Below are 17,390 nucleotides of genomic sequence, written 5' to 3' on the forward strand. Positions count from 1 at the left end.
CCTGTCACTGACTGAGCTCTCCTCGTGACGGTGTTGGGCTGAACGGACTCTGTGAAGAGCAGATCTAACAGAAAACCAGCATGTGGTCTCTAAAGTGAAGGGCATGTGATCTGTTAAGTGAAGGGCGGTTGTTGGCAAAGGTCCACGTGTCATAGGACATTGGGAAGTTGGCTAACTCCACATTCCCAGGCCCCGCTTAGGGAATATGAATGTGAATCTGTAGGTCTAGGATTCAGCTTGAGAATCTGAGAATCAGCCTTAGTGTTTCTGATGGGGTGGTCTGCAGCCCTTAGGATGGTGGCGGTGGAGGGGGGGGGTGATACCCAAGGTTAGAGCTTGACCCTCATCGAGAACCTAGTTCCTCCATCCTAGTGCCTCCAGTCGGGGCACACATGGTAGAAGGAGACCCGGCCTGGAGAGCTGCCACCCACAGGGAGGGCAGGGGCAGACTACTCCCCAAGGCACTGGGCTTGGCTCAGAACAAGCCCTCCTGGGGCTGGGGGACACGGACCCTGTGATAACTGGACTGGAGCAGTCAGAGTGGCTTCCTGGAGGTGGTAGCTCCTGAGGGGGCGGGGGGAGGATGGGCTGAATGGAGGGAGCCTGTGTGGGAGGGGAGACCCAGCCAGGGACATGTGGGAGCCCAGGGTGGCCGCATGTAAGTCAGTGTGGGGACCCAGCATTTTCTGAGAAGGAATGAGCCCAACAAGGTAATTTGCTGGTTTTCTGACATTGGGAGATGTTAGTTTGCAAGCGTGTTGGACAGATATAGAGAGAGAAGCCACTGAGACCGGTGCGGGGAGGGCTCCCTGGCCATCCTGTCCTTGAGAAGGCGAAGGAGGCCCATCACGTGCATGGGTCCTCCAGGGAGCCCGGGGGTTTGGTGGCTGTGTGACAGACCAGCGGCCGGGTCCTGTTTCCTCATCAGCCTTTCTCCCCAGCAGCCTCCCGGAGTCCCTGTGAGGATGCACGGGCCAGGCTTCCCGAAGATGGAGCAAGTGCTCCGAGTCCTTGCTGGCTGCTCTCGTCCCTCCTACACTGGGGAGCAGGGGATGGGACCTCGTGGAGTCCAGAGGATGGGGACACCTGGTTGGAGTTGGGTGGGCTGGTGGGGGGAGGGCCTGAGTTTGATTCGAGGCTGATGGATGTGAACCTGGAGACAGCAGAAGTGACTGCAGCAGGGGGTCAGCAGGGGGATTTGGGGCCGCGTGAAGGGTTTCTGCCCGGGTGGGAGGCAGCCCTGCCCCCAGGACGGCTCCCAGTCGGGCTCAGCTGTGGCAGAGGCTCGACAAGCACCAATTCTCCCCTCCCGCAGCCTGGGACACAAGAGCGTGTGCCCATCTGGCAGATGCTTAGAGACCGGGCCTGGACACCTGCCCCTTTGGGGGCTTCCTAGTGCAGCTAGGTCCGGGGTGCCTGGAGGCCAGGGCGAGGTGGAAGGGCCTTGGCAGGTGGAAGGGCCTTGGCAGGTGGCAGCTGCACTCCGGTCTCTCCATCTTGGGGTGAAAATCCCAAGAATCTAGATGAAACTGTCATTTCTTCTGCCTGGCCTCCAGGTCTTCTGGTTCCCAGGAAAACCAGGGTGCACTTAGGGGTCTTCTGGGCAGCTGCCCTCGCTCTCCACTTTCCCCTCCTCCCAGGCCGGGCCTCACGGAGCCCCCTGGAGACAAGGCACAGTCGGGAACTCGAACTTGCTGTGCTCTCCGGAGCCGTCTGGGAGAGTAGGGACGGAGGTGATGCCGGAAAGAGAAGGGAGAGGCATGGTCCCAGTCCCCCAAGGGCGAGGATCATGCTAGGGGGGCCCAGGCAGGGGCCGGGAAGCCGTAGCTGGAGGCTCTCAGAAGTTCCTTCTTTGGCGACCCCAGGGGCACCTCCAAGGACGCTGGATTCATCGGCACCCTAAGTGCACAGGTCCGGAAGCCCAGCCCATTCTTCCTCCAAGTGGTAGGAGATCAAGGTCGTGGTTGAAATGGAGCTTGTGCAGCTGGACTGATTATGTACGAATGATGTAATCCCCAGCACGCGTGTCTGCACAGAATCCCATCTCTAAATGGGCTGAGCTGTCAGGTCCCTAAGGCTTGTCCACAAAGCCCGCAGAGGCCCCAGGAGTCTTCCTCACAGTGACGGAAGCCTGTCCTTGACCCTCTTGGTTTTCACCCCCCGGCCCCTTTCACTCCTCTACCCCTTGGCTAGAGAGCATTCTCCTTTAAAGACACGTAGCCAAGTGGGTAAGATCCTGGCCCTGCCTCCCACTCGCTGTGTGACCTTGGGCAAGTTACTTAACCTCTCTGTGCCTTGCTCCTCTGTAAAATGGAGATACGGGAGTGCCTGTCTCATCAGGTGAATGGAGTGAAACCACACGGCGGGGCTTCATCTAGCACCGGGGGCATACTGGGCGCTGCGTGAGTCAGCTCATACAGCTTTACCGTTGCTGTTATCTTACACACCAGCAGGCTCGGGGCCCAGCATCAGGAGGCCACAGATGACCCTGCCCAGTGCACTTTTGTGAACCACCCCCTTGAAGGAGGGATCTGTCCCCCGCAAACCCTCTATGTCGAAACGCACCCCACTTGCTCGGCCCCCCAACTCCAGAGGCCTGGGGGGCAAATTCCAGTCTCACTTTGCAATTCCTAGAAGACAGTGTCCCACGGCGGCCGAGTGTCTCCCTAATAGCACTCACCACCTGGGGCCTCAAGGGTCCCTCCAAAGCCATGGACAGGATGGAATGAGACAAGTTGTAACATGGGCTGGGATGACCCATGCCGAGGCAGTTGGGGCCCTTCTCCGGGGGGGGGGGGGGGTGGGGGGAAACAGGGGGCGGGGGCTGGCCCGCCACCCACAAAAAAAAAAAAAAAAAAAAAAAAGGCAGGTTCCCAGGACCCCTCAGAACCACCCTTGGACCCAAGTCCCGTGGTGGGGCCTGGGTCTCTGCATTTATTGAGCAGCTCTTGGGTAAAGCCGTGCCCACGGAAGTTGAGGGGGCGGGGTACAGGTTTCTGAGCTCTCTGAGCGCCTCCCTGTTCTGTGAGCAGAGGAGAGGCTGAGAGGAGGCAGCATTCCCCGAAGCTAAGCCTGGGAGGGAAGAAAAGGGGGTGGCCACAGAGTACAGGGGCCTATGAAAACCGGCCCCCGCCCCATGGGATCTGAGGGCTCAGAGACAGAAGAGGGAGCCTCTTTGGGTTTGCACATTTTATTAGGATAATTGGTCAAGTTCTTAAGTTATTTCTTTGTTAATCAGACTGTGGCGCGAGCACGCTCCGTCTGTGTAGATACATAAAAATACATCAAGCACTTGGCCTCTCTTGGATGTGAGCTCAGACTTGCTTCTCTCACCCAATGTGGGGCTCCAGCCCCAGGGAGCCCTTCTGCCCCACACCCATCACGGGGGGTGATCAAGGGAGTGGCGGGGCAGCCCCCTACCCTCCAGGTCCGCTCAGGCCACACTGGGGGCTCTCGGGGCACAGTCCGGGGCGGCACCAGACCATGGCCCCCAGCCCCGGGTGCATCCTGGCGTCCCCCACAAGGTGATCCCTGCGGCCTGCGTGGTGTCACCGCGGGCAGAAACCCCCATGGGATCTCTTTAAGCCGACGGCTGAGCCTGGACCCCCATGCAGGGGACGGCGGATGTTCCGAGAGCTTCGATGGCCTCCCTTGGCACCTGGCACGAAGGCTCCGGGCTGAGAGTCCTGCTCCTGCTGGGGTTGCCCTGGGGGGGAGGCTCCGGCTGCAGAGCTCAAAGGCCTCTGTTTGGGCGGGCTGTGCCCCAAACCTTCGTCCCTGAAGCCATAGTGCCCGGGAGCCGCTCGGGCAAGGCCTTGACCGGCAGGAGCCCCGGCTTCCTCGGCCTCTGCCTAACCTCCCGGCTCAACAGCCACCAGAGGTCGCTCGGCCTGGGCCTCTAGCCTCGCTGCGCACAGGTAAAGGGCCCACTTTGGAGACATTTCTTCCCAGGAGCGTGGGAGTCTGGATGGCACCCCTCTTCCCGCGCACATGGCCCGGGAGTCAGGCTGCCAGCCCCGGACAGACCAGGTGGCCGGTGTCAAGGAGCCGCAGCGGCCCTACCGGCCAAGGCTGTTCTGGGCGCCAAGGCCGCACCACCCATGCCCACCTTCCTCTCTCCAGCCCGGCCTCTGGGGGGGGTGGGCACCCCCCACTGCATCTTCAAGGGGGCCATGTCTGCGCGGCCTCCCCTGTTTATGTGCTAATAAAAGAGACGTGTTAATGGAGTCCATGGCGCTGGAACGGGCCCCCCCCAGGCTCCCTCGCGCCCAGGCTCCAGGCTGAGCCCCGGAGTCCGTCCTTGGGCACCCACCAAGGTCGCTGGTGGTGGCGGGGGGGCCGGCTCGCCCCGTCAGAGCGCCGCCGCGGGCCCCAGGAGCCGGGGGTGCTCGCACAGCTGGAGCTGCACGCTGGCCGTGAACCAGCGGCTGGGCCGGCCCAGGCTGCAGTGCAGGGTGGTCCGGAAAGTGCTCCTGGCGTGCTTGGGGAAGATGATGGTGGTGCTGCGGAAGCGCAGGGCGCGGGGCCGCGGCTCCAGGGTCAGCTGGCTGCGGTAGCTGCGCCACGTGCAGTTGGGCGCCGCCATGATCGTCTCGCTGTAGGCCGTGACCGTGGGCACCGGCGCGTAGAAGACATTGTCCCGGAAGTGCTTCTCCGAGGCGTACTTGACCTCCGAGTTGCAGCTGGGGAGGGGGGGGCAGGGTGAGCCCAGGACGGGGTAGGGGGGCCGCCGGCTGCTCACCCGTGCCGTCTTGGGGGGGGGGGGGGGGGGTCCATGAACGTGGGGAGGGCACCCCTGAACAGGACGGCCCGGGCTCTTCCCCAGTGTCAGGGTCAAAGGGCACGGGAGTGTGCCCGCCTGCAGGGCAGGAAAGCAGTGGTTCTCAGTGTGACCCGCGACTCGGGGTGGATCCTGAGTTGGGCTGAAAATCCGCCGTGAAAGGCCATGTGGGGACAGCGGACAAAATCCGGGCCGTGGGGGTGGGGCAGTGGCGTCCCTGCTCTCGGGAAGGGTGCCAGAGTACTACGGGTTAAACGTCAGGATACCACACCTGCCTCTCTCCAGTGGTTCAGAAAAAAAGATTCATCTGCACGGGAGAGAGCCTGCCGGTGTTCAAGCAGACGGGACAAAACGTAAAGAACGAGTGAATCTGTTTAATGGGTACGTGGGGTTTCCTCGAGCTCTCCCTGACGCTTTCCTGTAAGTCTGAAATTGTATCAAAAGAAGTTTCCCCAAAAGTAGCTCAGCGCCCCGCTGCTCTGCTTCCAGACCTCAGAAAAGCAAAGTGTAAGCAAAGGCTTGGCGGGCGGGCAGGGGGGAGTTGTACCCGCCTCGCCTCCCCATCGCAGCCCCACAGACGGTCGGTTTAGGAAGGGAATCAGGGGGCCCAAGAGTCAGCTCTTGTGTACTGCGTGGGGCCGGCTGGTCAGCTCAGCCCACGTTTAAATAACGGGGGCTCTTTGGGAAGAGCGAATTGTGCAGCGAGCCATCTCCTGGGACCACGTCCAGAGCTGGAGGAGCAGGTGTGGGTCTCCCTGGCTGACCCAGGTTGTCGTGGACAGATCCTTCCCAAGGGTGCTGTGGCCCCTGGACTCCACCTTCTGGAATCCTGACCCCCAGAAGCCCTCCCAGGAGGGCAAACCTATGCAGGACATCTCCTGGTGGGGTCACCTTAGCCCAGAAGTTCAGAGGCACCTAAAATGTCCCACACCCAGGAGGGCCCCTAATACATGTGAGGTCAAGGATGCCTCAGTAGGTACATGAGACACGACAGTCCCAGGAGCACAGAGCACGTCTGTGTTCATGTGACACCCAGCAAGCCCTGAGCAGAAAAGGGGCCCCCAGTCGCGTGTGTGGGGTTGGGTCACGGACGCCAGAACATCCTGGCAGGACTGGAGGAGCAAGGGAGCTCCACGAGCTGCGTGAGTGCTGGTCATCGTGCAAACTTTCTGGAAGGTCGAATTAAAATAAAATCGGCCGGATTTGGGGAGCAGGGCAGTGGGGAAATGGTCCAGTGCAGACGTGGAGCACGGGAGGGAGACCGAGAAGGTCCCCTCGGGTCAGCATCTCTTACAGTCAGTTCATCGCTGGCCAAGATATGCTCTTGCCTCCTCAAGGAGCAGCAACCAGAGGGGTGCCCGGAGCAGGAGCGGGGAGCCTGCTGGGCCCAGAGCTTGACCACACTTCCCCACAGGGGGTCGGGACCAGCGCCTGGCGCACCCCCACCCCGGCCAGCAGCCCCACTCACCGGATCTCGTGCGTGGGCTCTGGGTGCACCTCGATGCTCTCCCCAAAGAACACAGGCAGCATCCGGGGCCTCATCTCAAGCGCTGGGGAATTCGGGGGGAGGGCAGGGGGCTGTGGGGAGAGCCACGGACACGGGGTTACACAGCCCTTTGGCCCTGTGGCCCCAGCTCCCCATGGGTCACACGAAGGCCTCCCCACATCCTCCGAGCCCTGGCTTGGTCTGGAAGCCTGCTCTGTGGGGTCCCTCAAGAAGCCCACCCGGGCACAGCCGCCTGGGTCCTCGAGCGCCCCCCCGCCAGCTGCCCCCTAGTTCCTAGACACCTCCATGTGGGGCTGTGGTACCGGCCTCTTCCGGCAACCCCCGGCCCACACCACGCCCTGGGACCCTCTCGGGGAGGCCCCCCAAGCTGCCCCCGTGCGAGCGGCTGAAACCGCGTCATCTTTGCTCTTGACCTTGCCTGGTGCTGCCCAAGGCTAAGGGTGGACAGACCCCCCCAACGTGGGTGTGCGCCCCATCCATCGGGAGGAGGATCATCCTCAGGAAGGGGGGACATCTGCCCCAGGAGAGGACCAGAGGCCGCTCCCCCAGCCCTGCCTACTGTTTTTCCTCCATTGTGGCCAGTGTGGCCTGTTACTACCACCAGCCCACCAGCCGCGAGCGCCTGCTCTCTGCTCTCCACTCGCGTGGGGGGAGCCACACTTCCCAGCAGTCCTGCAGGGGAGCAGCATGGGAAAGGGGCACGTTGCGGCACCTGTGACACGAGTCACCTCTGGGCCCAGGGTGAAGTCCCCGATCGCTAACCGTTCCTTCTGGGGTGACATTCAACACAGCGGCCTCCTCGCCAGCCTGGGACCCTCAGTTCTCCTGGAAGGCCGACGGCCCCGGTCTCAACGTCACGGTCAACCCATGACGAACGTGGAGTGAGGAGAGCCAGAAGGAAACCTCTGCTTTCGGTACAACCCCATTGCCCGCTGGGGATGTCTGTGACAGTGTCACCTGGTACGCCCGTGCCGGCACAGCAGGGGTCCCACACGGGGACGCTCGCCAGCCGGTCTCTGCTCTAACTCCGCGTGCCCACGGCGAGCGCTCGGTGAGCTCGGGGGACAAGGCGGTGGGTGTTTCCTCCAGTTCGTTTGCTGAGCTCCTGGGAGCTCTACTGTGGTCGCCCCGGTGAAGAGAGAAGATGGTCTCCTCGCTCCTTGGGTCTTGCTGCCTGAGTCCTCCACTCGTCTTCAAATGACCCCCCAGGCGGACTAGAATTCCAGCTGTGGTGGGGGCTGTGATCACTGGGCTAGGAGGGGTGGGGCGTGGGGGAGGGTTGGCCATCGGGAAATCCAGGAGGGCTTCCCTGTGGAAGTGGCCCTTGAGATGCGATCCAAAGGGTGAAGTGGTGTTAATTCGGGCCTCACAGGTCACGGGGACTTCTCTTTCACGTGTCCTGGAACCCCACCCGATCAGGCCCCCCTGAGGGGTCACCTCAGTCCCAGACAGCACCCTGGCCCCCAGCCCTGCTCCCCCTGCTCCACCTGCTGGAACCTACCAGGTGGGAGATAGACGAAGCCAAACTCCCCAGAGGCCGCCCAGTTGTACCCACTCCACCGGTCCTGCGGTGTCCCCGGACCACCTGCATTCCTAACACCCTTCGTCTTTGGAACGGACCCATGCTTTCTCCTTCAACACCATCCTGTCCCTTTTGTCTGGGGTCCCCTGTAAATCACGCTCATACATCTTACCACCTAGAGGAAGTTTTCCACGCCTTGCCTGCAACCCCCACGCTCTAGGGACACTGCTGCCCTGCCTCGGCCAGAAGCCACTAGGTCCGTGGGACGATTGCAGTGTGACCTGATTCCCACTAAACAAAAATGACAAATTCCGCCCCTGGGTCACCCCCTGCTGCACGTCACAGGCTCAGCCTCTAGGCAGCGCCCCGCCCCCCAGATTGGACAAGATTAGGAATCATACGTTCAAACCAAGACCTGCCTCTTCACCTACTGGAGATGTCCTGTACCTGTTCCCTCCCCACCCCGGTCCTCCTGGTCCTCACCGGGATGAGGACACATCCCAGCAGCCCATGCTTTTTGAGCCCTAACGGCACCAGGCACTGCCCTGGGCACTGTCCATGCATTCACTCATTCAACCAGACGAGAGCTGCTATCCGCATGCCCATTTTATAGATGCTGAAAAAGAGGCCCAGAACGACCAAGTAGTTTGCTTGAGGTCTCACAGCTAGGAAGAGGCAGAACTAGGATTCGAACCCTGGGGTCTGGCTCCAGAGTCCGTGCCCCCACTCGCACTCCTCAACTGCCTCTTGCACACGTGGGACTGGACTCTGTCCGCGCCTCCCTCACCCGGTCGGCCACACTCCATTGCCCCTGCGCCCCGGCTCATGCTGCTTCCTGCACCAGGAATGTCCTTCTGGTTCCTTCTCACCTGGTCTGGTGTTGTGACCCCTTTGTGTGCCTGTCACCCCCTGACCAGGAGCTCCCTAAGGTTCAAGACCTGATGGGCTGCGTCCCCCAGGCCTGGGCACCTCACGGCGCCTGCGCTGTTGAGCGACGAGAGGTCTCACGTGCAGAGAGGCCTGGCCCCAGGCTGCCTGGGGTCAGCCTATGGACAGGATCGCCCGCAGCCCCTCCCCAGCTGACCACGGGGTCCCCAGAACAAGAGCCAAGGGTCCCAGGGAGAAAGGATACGAGGCTTGGAGGAGGAGGACGCTGGTTTTCATCACACCACCGTGCTCTCCCCAGCGCTCCCAAAAGAGTAACGCCCAAGCTGGGGAACAGGGAGGACAGCTTTGAGGGGGCAGTGGTTTCCGTGCTGTGGCCGAGCTGAGCAGCACCATCCCCCTGGGGCCGGCCCAGGATAAAGAGACTGCAGACCTTCTGGTACCTCCCCGCGTGCCCCGTGGGAGCAGCCCCGTTCCGGCCGGATCTCGCTCCCTGACTGGTTGCCAGGAGAGGAGACAAGACTCACTTCACAGGCTGGGCTGGGAAGCCCGAGCTCTGGGCACCGTTTTCCAAAGGGCCCTTGTGGAAAAACATCTAAAATCTACCCAAACTGGAAGGGCTGTGCAAGAGATAGGAGAAGCCAGAGAAAACCCAGACGCAGGCTGGCATCCAGCGGGCCTGGGTGGCGAGACAGCTCCGGAAGTCACCGCCAAGGGCCCAGGACAGCCGTGCTGGGCTCCGGGGACAGGCGCCGGGGGAAGGCGGCAACGGCGGCTACGCAGCACTTGGCCTCCCCTGGCAGCCACTGTCCCGTCCGGAAGCTCAGAGCGGAGTCTTTCTGGACTGTTCTGGGGTATTTTAACATCAAAATGGCAGTGCCAGCCCCACGGAACCTGGCCAGCCTGGAGAGTGGGCCAGGGACATGCCTCTCACGGCCAAGAAAGCACACCACTGGACTTGGAAGGACTTTCCAGCCGCCCTGGAACAGACACTCCTCCAAGACCGGGTCACATTCTCATGGGAGTCACCAGGCAGGGGGCTCACTGGGCGGGGCGGGGGCTCGCACGCCCAGGGGGCCCCCTGCCGCTGCACCTGCTCCGTCAGCCAAGGGCCCCCCTGGGGCAGACAGAGTCCCCAGAAGCCCGCCGCCCTCACCCACCCCCCAGATATCACCCCCACCGCCCCCCAGGCCCAGATTCTGGTTCCGTCCTAAAGAGAACCCACCAGGAGCCGCTCGAGCCACCTGCGAAATAAGGCCGTGACGTTTGAGGCCTACCCCGTGGGGCTGGCCGGTGACCTAGGCGGATTCGGACCCCCTTGTTGCTCTGGGAAGCAGGGGCAGGGGAGGAACCAGCAAGTCTCATGCACAGATGAGCAAAGACCGCCCCTCAGATGCTGCCCCCTGCACCCCGGATGGAGGGACATGGCTGGAAGGGCTCTGCGGTCGTCTGGGGAGCAGGCCGGCTCTCTGGTCTCCTGGGCAGGCGGGCGTGGGGTGGGGTGGGGGGCCCAGGGCGGGCGGCAGAGGGAGCGGGATCCGGAGCCCCCCCCGCCTGGGCAGTGAATGAATCACGGGCCCTCCCCAGGAGCGCCGGGCGAGGGTCAATACGGACCGGCTGGAAGTACAAACACAGGGGGGTTTTGGAGCCCCCCCCTCCTGGCGGCCAGACAGGCACGGCCCACAGGACGGCAAAGGAAGATAAGGGCTCCGCTGTGAGAGCTCCGTGCCGTGCGGTGACAGCCCAGCCCGCCCAGGGGTCCCGCCCTGGCTCCCAGGGACGCCGAGGGACAGCCCAGCCGTGTCTGTGCCCAACCCGGGGAACGCATGGTGGCCGTGAGCTCTCCCTTCCATTGGGAAGCACCCAGCCCCCTCCAAGGAGGGGGTGTGACAGGAGCAGGGGTCCAGAGTACCCTGCTGCTCCTGGGGAGAGCGAGGCCATTGGGGACCCCCTCCCCCCTCCACTGACATGGCGGAGGGGGTCCTCACCAAGGCCATGTGGGACCACTGCAATGGCTAGAATGGCCTTCTCTCCAGGTCACTGACCTCAGGGAGCCGGCGATGGCTTTTCCCGCTATCCGAATTATATTGGATTATCTCCGCTGGGCATTTGGGATCTGTTGACCGTGACTTTCACCCATGAGGAAAGTGACCCAAGGAGGACACATTCAAGAGTTCCAACTCTTCTTTAGGGCCTGGGGCCATGCGACAAATCCTAGGGCGGTGGATTCCTTAGTTTCCTTAGGCTCACTGCCCTCCCCCAACATGGCACCTCCATGGGGCCGAACGGGCCTGGCTGGGGGAGCCCAGGAGACCCTGAATGGAGCAGGCCACCCCCTGGAAAGCCACAAACCACCCCGGGCCCAGCACACACACCACAGGCCTGAGGTCTGACCCCCAGAACAGGAGAACTAAGCAAACACCAACATAGGCTTGCAGGCAGGGCTCGAAGACCAGCTGCTCCTTGTGACAGGCGGACAGACAGACCCAAGCCAGCAGGACACCGGGCGGCAGATTGGCCTGTGACCACCACAAAGGATGTGACCTATTTGGAAATAAGGTCTTTGCAAATATGAGGTCCTACTGGATAAGACTGGGCCCTAAGTCGCTGAATCCAAGGACTGGTGCCCTTGTAAACAGGGGACCTGTGGGACACACTCAGGGAGGATGACCACACAAGGACGGGGCAGAGACGGGACGACAGGGACTGCGAGCCACCACCAGAAGCTAGAGCGGACACACAGGATGGATCCCCCCCAGAGCCTGTGGAGGGAGCACGGCCCAGCGGACGCCTTGGTCTCAGACTCTTCGCTCCAGAAGCGAGAGAAGGAACGTGTGTCGCTCTAAGTCACACACTCTATGTGTGTCACCCATTGGTGACTTGGCTGCACAGCCCCGGTGAGCTCGGGAGGGCACCTGCGAGGTTGTACCAGCCCACGAAGGCCAGTCTTCCCAGGAAGGTGGCTCCTGCTCGCTCCCTCCTCCCCAGAGCCTCTGGAAGGGGGCCGGCCAGTTTGTTCCCTTCCTGCACGAAAGCCACAGCTAGAGTTCTCAGACAGGCGAGCCCACCACCAAGACGATGTGGGGCTGCCGGAGACTTTGCTGGAGGCCAACTCATCCAGGGTTAAGCAGACAAAGGCTGAATGGAGGCGCCGGTGTCTCTGGCTCCTTCCCGCCTCCCTCCTCCCAGCCTCCCTTCCTGCAAACGGGCTCCCCCCCCCCCCCCCCCCCTGCCACACCTGGCTCTCTGCCCCCTGAGCTTGCTTACACACCTCTACTAGTCAGGGACACACCAACAAGCCTGCCAGGGGGCCTTGGGGACTGACCGCTGTCTCCTTAGTCCGTCTGTCCGTTCATCCATCCACCTGTCCATCCGTCCAGCCATCCGTTTGTGCACTCATAAGTATCTATCCGTCCGTCCATCTACCCATCTGTCCATCTGTGCGCGCACTCATTCCTCTGTCCAACTGTCTTTCCTTCCTTCCCAGCTCCGGGCACTAAGTCCCAAATCCCACCTCCCTCTGGGATCCTTGGTGTCACCCTCACAGTCCAGAAACTGAACTGAGAAAATCCAGGACTCCTGGTGGGGAGGAGGAGCGGTGACAGCCCAGCGCCCAGGAGGTGGCTGTGACCATGAGTATTCTCAAAGGGCTGGGCAGCCCCGGGGCATTCCCCAGGACGGCGCACAGAGCTCTCACTCCCCTCCACAGGGTCTCCCCACGCCTGCCACACGCTCCTCCTAGAATCCAGGTCCAGGGAAGCAGCACCTCATCCTTAGGGAAATTCTCCCGCGTGCCGCTCTATTCAACAAAGAAACAGTCCTGATGGGTGCCTGGGGGCTCAGTTGGTTCAGTGACTGTCTTTGGCTCAGGTCAAGATCCCGGAGTCCTAGGATCTAGTCCCACATCGGGCTCCCTGCTCCATGGAGAGTTTGTTTCTCACTCTGACCTTCTCCCCTCTCATGCTCTCTCTCATTCTCTCTCTCTCAAATAAATAAATAAAATCTTTTAAAAAGAGAGAGAGAGAAAGAAACAGTCCTGGGAGCCCAGACAGCTGTCAGCAGCCATGTGCGGAGGAGCCCAGGCCACTGGCTATGGATAGAGCCCACGGCAAGAGGGCCCCATCTCCCTGAGTCACCCCCGGCCACCACGACAGTGAGCTGAGTCCCTCCCCTGCCCCAGCCTCCAGATCTGTCCACATGTCCTGCCCCCCCAGCGGTGGCTGTTCTCTCAAACACGCTCCCAGAGAGCACAGTCTGAGACCCCAGATGCTGTTGATGGCCTCCCTGAGGACATAAGACGGGGCAGGACTAGGTCCCGGACCTGCCCGTAGTTAGTGGTCTCTGCTGCACACACCACTCACCCTTACAGGCCTGTCCCTCTGCCCACAGCATCCCTCTGTCCCCACAGCTCAGCAGGGCAGGCCCAGAAGGCAAGAGGGAGGATATCAGGGCTGTGCTAGATCTCGAGCGGGCAGTCCCGGCCCCAGCAGTTAGCAGGCGGCTCGGACAGATGGCTTGTATCTCACTCACTCTGCATCCTGCGCCTGGCCTGGCTCAAGCATTTGCGGGATGAGTGCAGCTGACAGGTGAGCCCTCCTGGCCCAAGGCAGCCGTGGCTGTCCCTCTGTCCTGCAGGGGAGCAGGGCGCCCACAGGGGGCCAGTCCCACACAGACCTCATTCCTCATGGCATCTCTCTTGGTCAAGTCTGACTCAGGTCTCTAACTTGAGGGGCTGTGGGGGCTCAAGATGCCTTTTGAAAGACAAAAATAAAATAGTCATAAGTACATGTTTAAAAGACCAGTGGAATTTTACTTTCTGGCCTCAGCTTGGCCCCCAAGTCCCTGCTCAGGCCTCGGCCAGCTTCCTCATTGCTCCCCAAGCACACCTATCCTGCTCCCACCTCAGGACCTTTGCACTTGCCATCCTCTTGGACTGTCACACACTTCCGCCCTGGAACCACCTGCTTTGGTTTCTGTTAATCACCACTTTCCTGACCACCCTGGCTATGGCATTCTACCCTTACCCAGCCTTTTAATTACTTTTTAAAAGACTTTATTTATTTGAGTGAGGGAACACAAGCTGGGGTGGGAGGCGGTGCAGAGGGAGAAGCAGACTCTTTGCTGACCAGGAAGCCTGACGTGGGGCTGGATTCCAAGACCCCGGGACCATGACCTGAGCTGAAGACAGACCCTTAACCAATGAGCGCCCCAAGTGCCCCCAAGCCAGCCTTTCGAGAACACTTATCAAGCCACCTGGTATGGTGTTCCATTTAATTTGGTGACTGTGTCTCTCACTAGAACACCAGTTCCATGACGGCGGGGGCCCCAGACATCTTGTTCAGTGCTCTGCGGCCCCTGGGCCCTGAGAGTACACAGTGCACAGCCGGCCCTCAGTAACCGCTGCTGGGACGAATGATGGGCTCCCACCTGGTCCTCTGATTCGGGAATCACCAGGAACAGGACTCTCTTTGCTCCAGAAAGTGGGCAAGAAAATCCCACTGTCAAGGCAGGGTGGGGCGGTGCCTTGCACCCAACCTGGGCCCCCGGGGCCTCTGCTGCTTGGGTGGAGGGGGGAGGTCCTCTCACAGCCAGCCAGACACCCAGTGCCAACGGGGCACCGTACAGACGGGGACTGAGCCTCTAACACAACGCATGGGCTGGGGAACGGGACCTCTGTGATGAAATGAGTAACATTCGTGTCTAGCACACAGAGCGGGTGACCAGCTGGGGAGGACCGCACCAGCTCAGGACTGGGGACGGCACTCTCTGCTCATGCCCCTGGCTGCCGCAGCAGCGCTGGGAACCAGGTGTCAGAACAGCCCGTGCAGACCAGGCGCACACCCGGACCCCTACGGTCCGGCGCACGGCACCGAGGGGACGCCAGAGAAAACCGGGCTCCGCGTGCCACCGGCCTCTCTCTGCTGGGACGTTTGAAACCATCGGCTCCAAGATGCGGGAGGGGTTTCCGTCCGTGTCCTCAGAGCCATGCAAGATAGGCAGGGAACCAGCCCATGTCTGCGCCTGGAAAGCGTTCTCTGTGTCGGCAGCGAGAGGGTGCTGTTTAGGGAAGGGTGCTGTGAAACAGCGGGAGTTCACCGGCAGTGGGGTGCCCTGTGGGTTAGGGGGCGGGAGCCCAGCGGCAGGTGCCTGGGGCTGCGAAGAGGTTGCCCAGGGTAACCACTTCCTCTCTTTTTATCAAAAGCAGCATCTCAAAACTTCATAGGTCCCCAGGCATTTTGTTTTTTGACTTAAAAAAAAAAAGAAGAAGAAAGCCACACAAGGTCGTTAATAAGCTAAAGAGTGAAAACTAGGGTAACAGAAGGTTTACGTGTAAAGATTCCAGATCCAGGGGTGCCCGGATGGCTCAGTGGGTTAAGCCTCTGCCTTTGGCTCAGGTCATGATCTCAGGGTCCTGGGATCGAGCCCTGCATTGGGCAGGGAGCCTGCTTCCCCCTCTCCCTCTGCCTGCCTCTGCCTACTTGTGATCTCTGTCAAATAAATAAATAAAATCTTTAAAAAAAAAAAAAAAAGAAGGATTCCAGATCCAGATTCCCTGGGTTCCATCCCAGCAAGGCGACTTACCAACAACTGGGTGACCTTGGGTAAGTTGCTAACCCCTGCCTCAGTTTGGCCCTCTGGAAAATGGGGGTAATGAGGGTGCTTACTTCATTGGGCTATTCGTGGAAAGCAAACGAGCCAATGTATGGCTCGTCAAAGGGTTAGGAGAGTTTCTGGCCTGGGGGAACGACTATCTAAAAGCTGAGGCACTACCTGTGCAGAAATAGCCCCAGGTTTTGCCTTCAAGCCGAATTAAAAGATCAGGGACAGCGCTCTTCCACACCTGGCGGCTAGTTTAGCAAGGAAGGGGAAAAATGAAATAAAATCAACCAGAACAACCAAGACAAGGAAGCCAGGCGCACTGTCCTCATGACGGCCCCTGGCTGTCCTGGCTGCCAGAGAAAGCTTCTAGAAAACCCTCTTTAAGGAGGACTCTAGGTCATCCAAAAAAATAAAGGGGAAGCCTGCTCCCTGTCCCTTTCTAAGTCCTGTCCTGTTGGACACCAGATTGACTCCCAGTGCGCACGAGCCCAAACACCCTCCAAGCCGCCCAGCCGAGTACGAGGCCCTCGTGCAGGAAAGATGGCAGGTTCATACCGCAGGATCGATTTTCCTGCAATCAGCCTCTGTCACCCCCGCGAGTCCTCAACGCCCCCTCACCCCACCCCCTTCCCCAGCCCAATGCTCAAATTCGCCACGTGATTTCGGTCTGGGATAATAGTTCCCAAACTGAGCTGCCCACCAGCATCATCTGGGGAGGTTTTATAAAATCCTGGCGCTCGGGGCACGGTCTCTACCAAGGAAACATGCAGGGATCCCGGGAGGTAGGCCTGGGTATTGTTCAAAGACATCTCTGAGAGATGCCAAGGCCCGGTCAAGTTTGGGACTCACCAGACTAGGGAGCAAGGGAGGCACAAGGGAAATTCATGTCGTGAGGCTTGAGGCAAGGCCAGCGTTCCTTCCTGCTGTCGGGAGGATTTTCAGCTGGGCCAGGGGGAGGCATTTTGTGCCCTGCGAGGTGCCGGGCGAGCATCACGGGGGGCCCCAGGAAAGCGGAGCCGGGCTGGAGCTGAGCCAGCACATACACTTGGCAAGCAAGATGTAAGGCGTGCAGAGAGCAGGCAGGGCCGGGCGGGGGGGGAAATGCCACTGGGATCCTAAGTGACTTCCCGATTTCATCTTGTCATTTCTCAAGTGGCGAAGGTGCTGGGTCCCGCCCACTTTGCACCCCGCTCCGGGCCATGGGCCACCCTGGCTCGGCGGCCAGGCTGGGTGCCCACCCAAATCCACCTGGAGGCCCCACACTAAGTCCAGGGGGGAGAGAGCACTCGAGTCTCCTGCCCTGGGGTTCCGGCCTCCCCCAGGCCCGCCTCAGCTCCACGTCAACACCCCTCAACAACCAGAGAAGGAAGGGTTAGTGTCTGGGTTTGGTTTAAAAAAAAAAAAAGGGGGGCTTTCACGCTGGCAGCGCTGGGAACAGTAAACAGGGACCTGGGTCAGGAGCAGAAGGGACCTGGCTAAGGCTGTCTGCAGCATCTATGGCCTGGGGTTCAAGCCCACCGAGCCGGCAGCCAACTTCCCTGGGGATTCTGGACGTGGGCCCTCACCCCCAAGCCCTCCAGAGCTGACAGCAAGACATCACCCCACAGAGAGGCCCACCATTGGGGAGACGCCTCCAGGTCCCGGGGTCAGGCCGGACCACCTCCACCTCCGTGTCCCCGACCCACCCGCGGAGCACCGCTGTCGCCGGGACCCCTGCTGGGCTGGAACCAGGGGTGCGGGGTGGGGGGACCCCGTCCTTGCTTCCGAGGCTCCACGTCTGAGGGCGCGGCGAGAGCGGCCCCTCGCCCCTAGCCTGCCCGGATCGGGTTGTGCGTGAAGGCGCGCGCTTACCGCTCTGGCCTCGCCGGGTCCCGGGGGCTCCGAGGAGGCGCCGGCGCCCCCCGCGCGGGCGTCGAGGATGCCGGGCGCCAGCGAGTAGAAGGGCGGGCTGGGGCTGGGGCTGGGGGGCAGCCCGGAGTCGGGGCTGTCCAGCAAGCCCTCCCGGCTCTTCTCCTTGAGGCTCTCCTCCATGCCCTGCAGATGCAGGTGGCCCACCATGTCTGGGGGGCGCGGGGCGCGGGCCCCCGGCTCCTCGG

General features: G+C 61.3%; 1 protein-coding gene across 2 annotated transcripts; it reads right to left on the bottom strand.

Moving 5' to 3' along the window:
- Nucleotides 1-4,351: 4,351 nt before the first annotated feature.
- On the bottom strand, nucleotides 4,352-17,384 carry LOC111156553 (refilin A). 2 transcript variants are annotated; one of them, XM_022517528.1, is made up of 3 exons: nucleotides 17,146-17,384; nucleotides 6,249-6,358; nucleotides 4,352-4,682 (listed from the first exon to the last, which is right to left on the bottom strand). In XM_022517528.1, exons 1-3 carry the CDS (start codon nucleotides 17,350-17,352, stop codon nucleotides 4,352-4,354), a joined length of 648 nt encoding a protein of 215 aa, XP_022373236.1. In that variant the 5' UTR covers nucleotides 17,353-17,384. The 2 variants fall into 2 exon arrangements, with proteins under 2 accessions (XP_022373236.1, XP_022373237.1); XM_022517529.1 differs by lacking the exon at nucleotides 17,146-17,384 and adding an exon at nucleotides 16,144-16,678.
- Between the last annotated feature and the right edge of the window lie 6 nt (nucleotides 17,385-17,390).

Source organism: Enhydra lutris, unplaced genomic scaffold, assembly GCF_002288905.1.
Source record: "Enhydra lutris kenyoni isolate GAN:26980312 unplaced genomic scaffold, ASM228890v2 scaffoldscaffold46, whole genome shotgun sequence".
Taxonomy (NCBI): domain Eukaryota; kingdom Metazoa; phylum Chordata; class Mammalia; order Carnivora; family Mustelidae; genus Enhydra; species Enhydra lutris.